The sequence below is a fragment of the Poecilia formosa genome, unplaced genomic scaffold, assembly GCF_000485575.1.
Source record: "Poecilia formosa unplaced genomic scaffold, Poecilia_formosa-5.1.2 Scaffold379, whole genome shotgun sequence".
Lineage (NCBI taxonomy): Eukaryota > Metazoa > Chordata > Actinopteri > Cyprinodontiformes > Poeciliidae > Poecilia > Poecilia formosa.
The window spans coordinates 564,736-577,984 of record NW_006800318.1 but is presented as its reverse complement, the minus strand read 5'-3'; the positions used below and the strand labels follow the sequence as shown (position 1 = coordinate 577,984).

The following is a 13,249-nucleotide window of genomic DNA, read 5'->3' as shown; positions in this document are numbered from 1 at the left end:
AAATCAATAAATGATGTTTTTTTTTCTGTGTTTTCCTTTCAGATGAAGGGCCGTACACAAAGCACCCTGCCGGGTCGCGACCTCCAGATGGAGCGCTGGCCATCAGGAGGCAGAGTATTCCAGGTAACACTCCCACCATCATCCTGCTGACGGTTTAAAATTAGTTACTGGGATTCCTGCGGTTGGGAGTAAAGCAGCTGAAAGTGGAGAACAGGAACAGCTGATATTTTCCTCCCATTAGTTGTAGGAAGATGCTTTGTTTGCACTTTATCTGCTCCCACCTGGAGCTGCTGTCCTAGTTAGGACTGCTTTCTGCGAAAACCTGCCAGGTGCTTGTTATAAGGAAGAGTTTAAACTATTTGCAGAAACTGGTGGAAATATTTGTTTAATGTGTTTCCACCAGTAAGACCAGTAATAAGAAAATCACTTGGAGACATACGATGGTTTCTCTGAAACCATCAGAGAAACCACAATGGTTTCTCTGTTTTGTTTTATTTTATTAGTTATTTAGATTCTTTTTTAAATTGCTTTCTTATATTTGTTGACTTAATTTGGATTTACTTAAATTTTTTTATATTTTTGTGTTCTATACATATATGTAAAATTTAAGATCTTAAAAATTGTTTATCTAATTTTGTTAAGCGTTATTTACTTATATTTTTATTTTTATGTGCTATAACTACTTGGTTTGGAAGAAAATGTTTTTAAAATTATTTTAATTAATTATATTTTGGCGTTCTTGTTTTTTTTTGGATTTATAAAATAAAATAATTTTTTTAATTGTTTTGCATTGATTGGGTTATATTTTAGTTTAGTTTTGGTTAAAATATTTTTTTATTATTATTTCATCTTGTTTTTTATTATTTTAATTAAATGTAATGTGTTTGACAGTTTATTTGTTTTGACATAAAATATTGCTTCAAATTTAATATAATTTTTGTTGTATTTTTTAAGTGGTTTGTAATTATTATTTTTTAATAGATTCTACTTTATTTGGTCTGACTTTTTTAATGTAATTGCACTATTTTATTGTTTTTTACTTTAGTTTTTTTGCTGTCTTTTATTTGCTTAAATTTTTCATTAATTCAATTTTACTGGATTATTTTATTTAAGTATTTAATTCATAAAGTCAAGTTTGACGTTTTACATTCCCAGTTGGATGGACTTTGTTGGCTTCCAGTAACAAGCAGTTGGTGAAATTAAATGGTTTTTTGCATTTCCATTAAATCACAGTTAAAATGAAACCTTCAAAAAGTGCTGCGGGTTAAATTTCCTGGTTGAACTCCTGGCACAGAGACTGGAGGTTGATGCTGCTTCATCAGCGGTGGAACAGAGGAGGCACAGTTCAGGCTGCAAAGAGCCCGTCTACAGAAATAGAGCTTCCTGTGAGCCTGGCTTTCTTCCTCAGCTCCTTTTAAGTAAAAAAAGCCGTTTTGTGAAGAAACAATTTTAGAAGTCACTCCTCTGCAGCTGCAGGGAGCTGCTTCATCAAACATGGGAGCAAAATCAAAGATTGGAGGTTTTCTTATTTTAGATGGACTTGCCGTTCGCTGCTGTTTGTGGAGCCGTCGTAATCCTGGCTGAATGGACTGAGGTGAATCCCTGACTCATTAATATTAAAATCCAACGACTGAGTGAAATCCAGATTTCTGTTTTATCACCTGAGGACGGTTCACATCGCGCGGCAGCAGCTCTGTAGTTTCCTCGCGCCCGGCGCTTCCTCTGCTGAATAATTCAGAGGTTTGATAAAAAATAGATGGCCGACAGATCAGGAGATGACTTCTTTTCTGTTTGTTGGGGTTATTATTTAATTTCTCCTTGTGTTTTAGAGAAACACTACGGCGGCGTGATAGGGTCATTGTAGACGGAAAAAAGGAGTAAATTTCCACCAAAAAACCCTGAAATTTTATAGAAAAAACAAGAACATTTCTAAGTTTGAAAAGTCAAAAAATTACTACAAAAAATGAAATTTTGAGATTAATCTCAGAAATTAAAAATATAATTTTTTTCTAGCAAATTTGTGACTTTTCAAGCTCAGAAATTTTCTTGTCTTTTCAATAAAATTTGAAGTTTGAGTCTTTTTAAATCAAACCTTTGACTTGTCAAACTCAAATTTACAAGTTTTATTTAAAAAATTTCTGAGATTACTTTCAAAATTCAACTTTTGGAGTTCAGAAATGTCTTTTGTTTTATTTTCTGAGATTAATCTCAATTTCTGATTTTTTTCAAGCTCTTTTCAAACTCAAATTTCATTACTTTTTCTCGAAAATTTCTGAGATTAATCTAAAAATTTCTGAGATTTTTTGGGCAAATATTGACTTTTGTGGCTCAGAAATTCCTTGTTTTGCTTTTCTCTTTTGTTTTATAGAAAATTTTTGAGACATTTCTGAGCTTTGTTTCTAGCAGATTTTCTACTTTTCAAACTGAGAAATTTCTTCCTTTTTTAAAGGAAATTTCTAAGGTTAATTTCAGAATTTTTGAGCTTTTTTTCAAGCTGATCAAACTAAATTTTTTTTCTTTAATTTTCTGAGATTAATCTAAAAATTGCTGAGTTTTTTGGTGGAAATGTGCTTATTTTTTGTCTACGATGGCGCTGTTACGCCGTCGTAGAAACACTGACGATGAGCCGCAGTGACCTGTTTTTCAGAAGAGTTTCGGGGCTGCACGGTGGTGGAGCTGATGAAGAAGGAGGGAACTACGCTCGGACTCACCGTTTCAGGAGGAATCGACAAAGACGGGAAGCCTCGGGTTTCAAACCTGCGACAAGGAGGGATCGCTGCAAGGTGAGAGCGATTAATTTCGTCTTCATTTAAACGATACCGCCTCCTGGAAACTGCGGATGTTTGGGAAAAAGTTCCCCGTTTCGACGGCACTTTTGGAGCAGCTGTAGATGCCATGCCAAGCCGCTAGATGGCTCTGTGATTTCAGTATTACAGTGAATGCGCATGCGCTTTTGACCTTTAGCTTCCATCTCTCTAGCTTTCACCTCATTCCTGTATTTTTCCTGTCAGAGGTTGTGTTAAATTGAACAGATTAAGTAGTACACAGAGCATAATGTTATCCGCAGTTGTTTTTGTTGTTATTTGCTCGTTTATTCACATAAAAATGTTGCGTTCCAGTTGCTAGTGAAGTGGGAACTCGAAGCTGGGTTTGACGTTACACCCGAGGTAACAGCGTCATAATTTCAACATGGCGGCGCCCATAAACTAAAGCTATTGCTTGCAATAGCTCACACACTCATAATTATAAGCTTTACGTTCCATAAACAAACACCATTTTTTGATTTGTTCGGTTTAGAAACGCACTATCGTGTGTGAGTTGTGTAAAATAATTATGTTTTCAGCACGTCTTATGTTCACTGAAGTCCTTACTGGGGCCAGTCAGAGTTGTTCCCAGTTTCCAAAAAAAAAACCGAATTCCGAAGGCGTTCCAGTTGATTTTTTTTCGACTGGAAAACCTTATTTTCCTGTTGCAGATCTTCAATCAGAAAATATTAACCTGTCTCCCGTTAACCAAATACTTGTGTTACACATATTATGACGGAGTATTAGGACCACGCTAAGAAAAGAAAAACGTGAGAATAAAGTCATAATATTACCACTTTATTCTGACAGTATTATGATTTTATTCTCGTAATGTTTTTGACTTGCGTGCTATTTTTACTGACTTAATTTTGGTGCTATTTCCTTTTGTCTTTATTCTGAGTTCATTCTTGTAATTAGTTTATTTTCTTAATAAAGTTTATATATATATATATATATATATATAATCAGCTTTAAATGAGGCATTTAATAAAACTCACGGCCATCTCTGTTTGTTCAGGAGTGACCAGCTGAATGTGGGCGACTACATCCGCTCGGTCAACGGCATCAACCTGGCCAAGTTCAGACACGACGAGATCATCAGCCTGCTGAAGAACGTCGGGGAGCGTGTGGTGCTGGAGGTCGAGTACGAGCTGCCGCCCGTCTGTAAGTGACTCAGCATGTTCATACTTTCCTTCTCAGGAGCTGAAATTTATTCAGTTTTGAATTTAGGAACTACTTTAATCTTCCAAAAGCATTTACATCCCTTGAATTTTTTTAACATTTTGACATGTTGAAGTAACATTTTAGTACAGTGGTGCATTAGGGCCATTGTAGACAGAGAAGAATACATTTCTGCCAAAAAACTCCCAGAAATTTTCACAATAAATCTCAGACATTTTCTAGAAAAATGGGGAATTTCTGAGTAACAAAAATCTAAAGATTTGTGAAAAATAAAGTTAAAAATTTTGAGATTAATCTTAAATCTCTTTTTGAAAAAACTTGAACATTTTCAACTTTAGAAACTCAAAAATTTCCAAGTTTCTTTCTAGAAAATTTCTGAGTAATCTAAAGGTTTTTTGGTTTTTGGCAGAATTAAATCTTCAACTAGTTTAATAATTGATTAATCGTTATCTAGAGTATACACTCCAGTTATACTCTAGTTAACGAGTGTATGCTCGTTATCTGTCAGCAAAAGCTCATTTGCTGACATAAACAACAAACTCAGAGCAGTAATTAAGCCAAAACTGTACAAAACATATAAACATTTTGCATTTAAGATAAAATCTTAATTGTCTGTAAATATATTTTACCCAAAACTCCTTAGGTGGCGTTTTTTCCTATTCAGCTGATTCAAATTTACTAAAGGAAAGCTGCGTTATGGCATCTTACATAATAAAATGTTTATTTTCTTATTTAAAGAAGGAATTTATTTGTTTATTTCTATTCCTTAATGTATTTCTAATATTATAACGAAAATGCTTAAGCAGTTTAATGAAAAATCTGCAGAATGGGACAATATTTATCAGATTAATGATCAGGATAATCATTAATTGGATTATCTGATTAATCGATTAATAAAATAATCGTTAGTTGCAGCCCTAAATGCTCGTCTATAACAGTCGGATCTGATTTAGCTCCACATATGGAAGTGGTATAAATCTGATTTGTACCTGTTTGTGTGTTGACGATGTGTTTCTGTTGCAGCCGTGCAGGGGTCAGGGGTCATTTTTAAAAATGTGGAAGTGACGCTTCACAAAGAAGGGAACAGCTTCGGCTTCGTCATCAGAGGTGAGCGCGGCTCGGTTTGTGTTTGAGCATCTCAAAAATAAATGCAAACAAAACCATAAAGCGACTCGTTCTTACAGGAGGAACGCATGAGGACAGGAATAAGACCCGCCCCATCGTCATAACAACCATCCGGCCGGGCGGACCCGCCGAAAGGTACCGACCTCTGCAGACTTTTTGTCCCTCTGGAGCTTCTGTAGGAGCTAAAACCTGACATTGTCGTTCTGCAGAGAAGGAACCATCAAGCCAGGCGATCGGTTGCTAAGCATCGATGGGATTCGTCTCCATGGCAGCACGCTGTCGGAGGCCATGAGCATCCTGAAGCAGTGCGGCCAGGAGGCCACGCTGCTGATCGAGTACGACGTGTCGGTGATGGGTCAGTTCGGTTTTTACTTCGACAGGAAGTCATGATTTCTGCAGCTTCACTGTGAAATGTTTGTTTTGTTGTTTAGGATGTTTGATTACAGCCTTAACATCAGGAATTTCCAGGAGAAGTTATAGAAAAGTTTTAAATAACAAAACCTTGTTTATTTATTAAATTTTAGTCAATCTTTTGATAATTTAACTTCAAACAAGACATAACTGCAGGATTCTTTCTCTTATCAGAAAAGTATGAGAAAGTGTAACTTCCATTATTTTTTGAAGGAACATATTTAAATATTTAAATCGTCTTCTGTTGCTTTGCACATTGATTACACCTTAAATATGCAACTAATTTGTTTCTTGGAGGAAAAGTAAATAATCACTTTATAATCATGATTTTAAATCTAGTAAATTAAAACAGCTGACAAAACTTTTAGAAGTTTTTTCTGCATTTACCAATTTGTTTTATGTGAGAACTTAAGATGGTAAGTGTCGGGGAAATTAATTAGTTAAGGTAAAGGAATTGATCGATCCTGGATAAATTATCGTATATATTTGGGAATAAAAGCAGCTTGTAAGTAAATTTCACGTTTTGTATAAAGTTTCAGGGAAAGTAATAACTTCCTGGACAAGAACCTATAAGTTACATTAAAATAACTCAATAAACTCCAGAAAAAATTTTTTATTTGCTTTGAAGGAAAATTAGCTTGTAACTTCCTGGACAGGAACAGGTGAGTTTGGAAAAGAATTACTTGTAATTTCCAGATAAATTAACCCACAAGCTGCTGCCATAAAACCACCAGAGTCCATGAAATGTAAGGTTACTGAGGGCGGAGCCCTGTGGAACGCCAACCAGTGAACACCAGTGACTGCTTTCACCCTTTCAGACTCGGTTGCCACGGCGTCGGGCCCCCTGCTGGTTGAGGTTGCCAAGGCGGCAGGATCCAGCCTGGGCGTGGCTCTGTCCACCTCCATGTTCTGCAGCAAGCAGGTCATCATCATCGACAAAGTCAAACCAGCCAGCATAGCAGACAGGTATGAGTCTGACGCTCTCTGATCCAGTTCAAGTGTAGATTGAAGATCTTTTATTATTTCTTTTTGGATTCATTTGCAGCTTAATTTATATTTGCACTAAACCTTTGTGCTAAACCTAAAGCAAAATCACAAATATTAGTCCCGCTAATGCTAAAGCGCTATACCAACATGGTATTGAGTGCAAGCTAATGCTAAAAAGCTAAATCACTACCTTCATTACACACCTACCTGCACTTCAGGAAGTGATTCTTTGTAATTGACTGGGCCTGTCGCGATAAACGATAAATCAGATAAATCAATTAATTGCACAATAAATTAAACCTGTCCACCTCATTTTAATTATCGGCTTTATCGTCTCTTCCTGCCTTTTTTCTTTCTGTTGATGACTCTGAATGAAAAAAGGCTCAACTCCGGTGCTCTTCCTTAGTGTAATGTCCAGCTCACACTACACAAGTTGTTGGCCGACTGTCGGCCTATTTTCAAAACCTGACAGAAATCCTAGGTATAACGGTTCGATCGGGTTCGTTTGTGCCCAGGTGGCTGGACACCTGGGCACAAACGTAGTTAAATTAGTTAACTACAAGTCCAGTTAACTAATTTTAAAACTAGGCATTAATCAATGCTTTACTAGAATCTACCTGTGACGCATGTGGCTATAGAGTCAGCATAAAGTCCTGACTGAATGAAAGTCATTATAACCCATTTATGTCACGTTAACGAAGAACAGCTGAAAACCTACCGGGTTTCTCAACCGTGGTAGCAATTTGGCTCCAACTCCTCTCCTTGTCATTTCTATATTCTTTGTACGAAATGTTGAATGAACATTATTTTTGTTTCCACATATCATCTCCGATGTCCGCTGGACTTCGGGTTGGGCCGTGTCAGCTGTTTGGGATTCCCCTCCATAATTTCCCTTCAGAAAGCACGAGGAGAATCCGCGCTCTCTGATTGGCTACCTGTCACATTCAGTGTTAAGCTCCCAATCGGGGAAATCCCTGATTTAGATCGGAGCGGCCACGACGATCTACCAAAACACACCACACACTGCAGGATGATTGGTTACGAAATCACCAGCGACAATCTTGGATCGGCCAACGTTCTAAGAAAATAGGGCCAAAAAAACCCTGTGTAGTGTGAACTACTGCAATAGGTGATTGGATGTGCCCATCTTCTCTATTTAAATCTAGTGATTACTGAAGGGCAATACAGACGTCATAATCTGCACTCTTTTGGTTGAATGCAGTATTTATTTTCACTTATGTTGTTTAGTTATTATTCAAGTACGTTGTTTGTTAATGGAGACTGAGAATCCATTTTATTTTCGGTTTAGTTTATCAGTTCCAGTGTTATGTGTTCTTTTGAAAATAATGTGCATCTATCTATTGCAGAAAATCACATGCATTATTAGTCATTTCCATTAAATGAGTGTCAAAAGGTCTTGAAACAATATTATCGTTTATCGCAATAATTTTTTAGACAATTAATCGCTCGGCAAAATTTGTTATCGTGACAGGCCTAGAACTGACCTTTCGCTCGTAGTTCAGTTTTATAGTTTTGCTAACTGTTGCTGCTTATATCTAATTGACAACGATAGCGCTTCAGTCAGAAAGCAAGCAGGACATCAGCAGATTTTAATTTCTACTGCAATGCAGAATAAAGGTCATTTGCTACGTGCGCTAGACGTTTTTAAAGTTAGCAAAAGCGCTATTAACGCATTAGCGGACGTATTTCCACCACTGATTTTTAAAAAGTTTTTCACTACCGTTGGCTTATTTAGAGGAAGCTAAGTGTGCTAAACATTTTCATAGTTAGCAAAAGTGGTAAATGAAAAAATTAACTACAGTTTTATTGCATTAGCAGATTAGCGGAAGTGCACAGTACTGATTTTTGCTAAGTTGTTTTCTCTACCTTTAGCTTATTTAGGGGAGGCTAAGTGCGCTAAACATTTTCTAAGTTGGGTAAATGAAAAATTAGCTCCACTATTAGCACATTAGTGGAAGTGTGTCCACCACTGATTTCACCAAGTTGTTTTCCCTACGTTTGGCTTCTGATTTTGACATAGTACCTAGAATAATGTATTAAATGAGCTTTTCACCCTTCATGCACAATGTTTACGCCCAGACGGTCATGTGGTTGTGCAGGTGTGGCGCTCTTCATGCCGGGGATCACATCCTGTCTGTCGACGGGAAGTCGATGGAGTTCTGTTCTCTGGCTGAAGCCACTCAGCTTCTCTCTGCTTCCTGTCAAACCGTCCGCATGGAGATTCTGCCACAACACCAGGCCCGACCGGCCCTGAACGCACCGCAGCACGGTAACACAGAGAAACTGCAGTTAGAGAGCCTGCAGATTTATGCCCAACTCCCCCTAAAGGCAGTTTGGAGCTACATTTAATGTGTCAGATCTCTGCAGAAACAAAGTGTTTATGAGGTGGAGCGGAACGTCCCCCAGCGCGGTGTAAACATATAGACATCAAACTTAATGAGCCCTGAACAAACGCAGTGCACTCAGAGGCCTTGAATGCACCTCCGAGTGATTTTTAAAGGAGATGAATGGAGGCTTTTTTCACAAGCTGAATTAAATTTCTGCTAAGACCGGAAGATAGAAGTAAAGTCTCCAATCATTTTTATCCACTTTGAATCAATTTTATTTATTTGCTTTTTTTTCTAAAAAAAAAAAATGACAGAAAATATTTTCAAAAAGTTATTTTTATTTCAGTCATCAGTATTAGGGCCAGGCTACAATTTCTTTTGTTTAATTATGAAAATATTGTAGTTTATACCCAATTTTACCAGAAAAAATATTAAAATAAAAAGTTATTTTTTATTTATCAGGATTTAATGTGAGCATCTCAGTTCATGTAGTTCTTTCTTCAAAATAGTCTGTTGTTTGACAATAATTTTATGCTTTATTAATTAAGTATAACTTCACAAGATGTCCAACTAACTTTATAATTTTAGTTATTTTTTTGTATCTGACTTCTCATAAAATTTTGACTTTATTCAAAGCAGCAGTAGCATTGTAGCATTGTAACTTTATTCATGTAATTAAAAATAAAAGATTCACAGCCTGGGCCTCAGAATTAAAATAAATTCTGATAAATAGAAGCTGTAAACAAGATGGCCGCCGTGGGCGTGATGACATCACTTTGGGAAGGAAATAAATCCACATTTTCCACAAATTAAACTCCTCGTGATGTGCTCCCACTAGCAAACCGCTAAAAATGAAACGTTCTTATTGTCGAGACCTACCCTGACCTTTGACCTTTGACCCTCGTCCTGTCCCTTTGTTTTAACCTCTCCTTCCTCCTCCTTGTGCATGGTTGTGCCTGTGTGCATGTGCAGTCAAGGTGCAGCGTAGTCCCCGCCCCCTTCCCTGGGAAACTGGAGGCTCCGCCCCCATCCTCCCTCCCTACCACTACAACACCTACCACCCCGACCAATCAGGCGCCAGATCCCACAACCGCCATACAAACAACCCTCGTACGTCTTCTCTCCTTGGTTTTCGGTTTGGTTTTGATGAGAAAAACCAAAAACCCGATAATGGGGGTTTCCGTGTCTCTGCAGCTCTCAGCCACTCGTTTTCTCCCGGCTCCATGTCGGCCTACAGCCTGTCGTCCCTCAACATGAGCACTCTGCCCAGGAACATGTATCCCACGAGTCCGCGCAGCACCATGATGAGGAGGAAGGCCAAGAAGAAGGACTTCAAAAGCTCCTGTGAGTCTGTCTCCGGATAAAAAGCTGACTGATTCGCTTCCTTTTCTGAAAAAACCCCAGAAATTATCCCATCTCTGAGTTGGACATGGAAGTATCAGGACCAGGCTATGAGCATTTTTGCTTAATTACGAGAATATAGTTGTAATGTTAGCAGAAAAAGACAAAAATTTACCACAAAAATGCTTTAAAATTAAGAGAAAAATGTTTTTTAGCTAATCAGTTTGTGATTCTTTCTTCGAAATAAACTCAGTTTCCATGATTGTTCATGATAATAAAAGATTACGTATTTCTATTTAGCATTATTTGAAAGACGTACACCAAGTATAACTTCACAAGATGCTCCACATTTTAGTTCTAATTTTTTGTTATTTTTTTATGTTGGAGTTCTCATAAAAGTACGACTTTATTCTGGAAATTTCTGACTTTATTCCAGTAGTTTTATCTGTAAATCTTACACCAAAATATAACTTCACAAGATGCTCAGCATTTCTCATTTTATTTATTCCTCATAAAATTTTGACTCTATTCTCCTAATATTGCAAGTTTCTTATATCATTTTGATTTTTTTTTTGTCGTACAACTTTATTCTTGTAATATTGTGACCTTTTTCTCTTAATTAAAAATAAAAACTTGTAACCTGGCCCTAATATTCCATCACAGAGTTCACCTGAACTCAAAGTGCAAACGGTTGTGAAACAAGATGGCCGCCCTGGGAAATAACAATTTTCCTGAAGATTAAATCTTAAAAATGATAAAATTGATGAATTGGCCAGCAGTGACTGACCTGTGATGTTCGTCTGCAGTGTCTCTGGCCTCCAGCACCGTCGGCCTCGCCGGTCAGGTGGTCCACACGGAAACCACAGAGGTCACGTTGCTAGGCGACGGCATCATGGGCTTTGGCCTGCAGCTCCAGGGCGGAGTCTTTGCGACAGAGACGCTGTCGTCACCGCCGCTCATCGCCTACATTGACCCAGACAGCCCTGCAGAGAGGTGAGCAGGTTCACTTTGAACATTTTATACTGTCAGTAATTTCACAAATTTTAACCAAAAATTCACCAGATTTAGACACAAACCTGCAGTTTTTGTCTCGTATGGAAAGAAATTGATTTGGAAAAATGTTTGTTTTGCCTGATTTTATTTTATAACTTTGTTGCTTTAATGAATTATTTTCATTTTGGTCTTTAAAATACAAAAACTTCCACATAACTTTATATTTTATTCCACCTGATGATGTTATTTTCATACTTCATTTTCCAAATACTTTTACTATTTCTTGATTACATGAGCGAAAACAAGTAGAAGTTACAATTTTCATGCAAATGTAATGTAATAGGGAGACAGTTTACACTGAAATCATGTTTAAAGCACAGCTCAAATTAATTATGATTACAGTTTGGACCAATTACACAATTACTAAATATAATAAATTTATTAATAATTTTGAAAAGATACAGACACATTATATAATTAGTCAATCATGTACAGTATATAGTTCAAATATTATTTTGGTGATGAATCTTGTCTTTACTGTTTGTATATATTTGTGTATAAGTGGATGTAAGTATATTTTCTCTTTTCTCCACTGAACGTAACAATATGCATGTTTTCCTTTTATATGGCTCAAGATAAAGCAATAATAATGTTTATCAAGATTAGTTTTTTTTCATGGAGGGTTCTGTAACTCTAATGTTGTTAAGACATTCAGTTAGGAACGTTTTCAGTTTGAAATGTAAGTTTTCTGATTCCTGTTTGTTTGTGCAGGTGCGGCATCCTGCAGATCGGTGACAGGATCCTGTCGATTAACGGCGTCCCGACCGAAGACTCGACCTTGGAGGAAACCAACCAGCTGCTCAGAGACTCGTCCATCACGGCTCAGCTCACGCTGGAGATTGAGTTTGACGTGGCAGGTGAGCGCATCGTTTACCCGCTTTCCCAGGCTGCGGGGATGTTTGTTGTTCTGACTGATGAACAGCGACAGTCTGTGCCGGGTTCTGCTTTGTGAATGAAACACGTCAGGCTGGTATAAATAACCGCCCACGTCTGAGTTTAATACAACAACACAGCATGCTGTCAGGGATGACTCACAGACACATTGTGTGGCTTTTACAGGCGGAGTGGTGGAGATTGCTCTGATACGACAGGTTTTATTTTTCATAAAACTTGAGACAATATCCAGTTGTTTGGCTTTTAAAGGGCACCTACTGTGTTTTTATGCTTCAATTTTGGTCTCAACTGCTTCTAAAAACAGGCCAAAGTCTTTCAAAAAACACCCAGCGGTTTTTCTCCAATAAGTTCTTTTTTTTTGGTGTCTGGAAAACAAGCTGTTTTAAAAAATCTTCTGAATGTTAGGTCACATTCCACTGTTACCTAGCAACCCCAGCAGAGTTTTGCTCGTTACCTAGCAATCCCAGTAGAGTTCCGCCCGTTACTTGGCAACCCAAGCAGAGTTCCAGCACATTTGGTCAGCTGGTTTTACCAAGACGAGTATTTTGTTTTTGACTTACCTTCCAGAAACCACTTCCTGCATTCTTGCTGGTTGTACAGGACGCTCTACTAATGCTTTTCAAAGATGTACGGTTCTGTAATTGCACATCTGTTCGCAGCCATTTTCACATGAGTGTAAACATTGAGTTGGGGGGCGTGGCCAGCAGTTTATTTGGATTTAAGGTCCTAAAACATTACCTAAGAATGACTTTGTGCAGAAATCTAATGAATATGTTTTGTATAGGCCGTCTCTTTTCTGGCCTCAGTGCTGTGACCTTCTCATGACATTGAAATGAACCTTCTTTCTGTCTCAGAGTCCGTCATTCCCAGTTCGGGAACGTTCCATGTGAAACTCCCAAAAAAACCAGGAGTGGAGCTGGGAATCACCATCAGCTGTGAGTTCACAAATAAACTGGCAAAACATTATGACCACCAGCATACAGATGGAGTCGTGTTGAAGCTAACTGTGGACAAATCATCCATCCATTTAATCATCCATCCATACATTCATAGTATTTATTTTATTTAAAAATTAATTTAATTATACTGTTGTATGTTTAATGT

General features: G+C 37.6%; 1 protein-coding gene across 11 annotated transcripts in view; it reads left to right on the top strand.

Moving 5' to 3' along the window:
• The window catches only part of grip1 (glutamate receptor interacting protein 1), a 57,202-nt gene that overhangs the window by 33,403 nt on the left and 10,550 nt on the right, over positions 1 to 13,249 (top strand). For 4 of the 11 annotated variants that reach the window (XM_016662586.1, XM_016662582.1, XM_016662584.1 and 1 more), the window contains exons 2-14: positions 43 to 123; positions 2,633 to 2,783; positions 3,823 to 3,968; positions 5,010 to 5,093; positions 5,171 to 5,246; positions 5,321 to 5,466; positions 6,341 to 6,488; positions 8,630 to 8,799; positions 9,830 to 9,967; positions 10,052 to 10,201; positions 11,005 to 11,191; positions 11,963 to 12,108; positions 13,000 to 13,080. In XM_016662586.1, coding sequence (XP_016518072.1) covers positions 43 to 123; positions 2,633 to 2,783; positions 3,823 to 3,968; positions 5,010 to 5,093; positions 5,171 to 5,246; positions 5,321 to 5,466; positions 6,341 to 6,488; positions 8,630 to 8,799; positions 9,830 to 9,967; positions 10,052 to 10,201; positions 11,005 to 11,191; positions 11,963 to 12,108; positions 13,000 to 13,080 — 1,704 coding nt within the window. The remainder of the gene's footprint in view (positions 1 to 42; positions 124 to 2,632; positions 2,784 to 3,822; positions 3,969 to 5,009; positions 5,094 to 5,170; positions 5,247 to 5,320; positions 5,467 to 6,340; positions 6,489 to 8,629; positions 8,800 to 9,829; positions 9,968 to 10,051; positions 10,202 to 11,004; positions 11,192 to 11,962; positions 12,109 to 12,999; positions 13,081 to 13,249) is intronic. The other 7 variants (XM_016662589.1, XM_016662590.1, XM_016662592.1 and 4 more) reach the window with 4 other exon arrangements.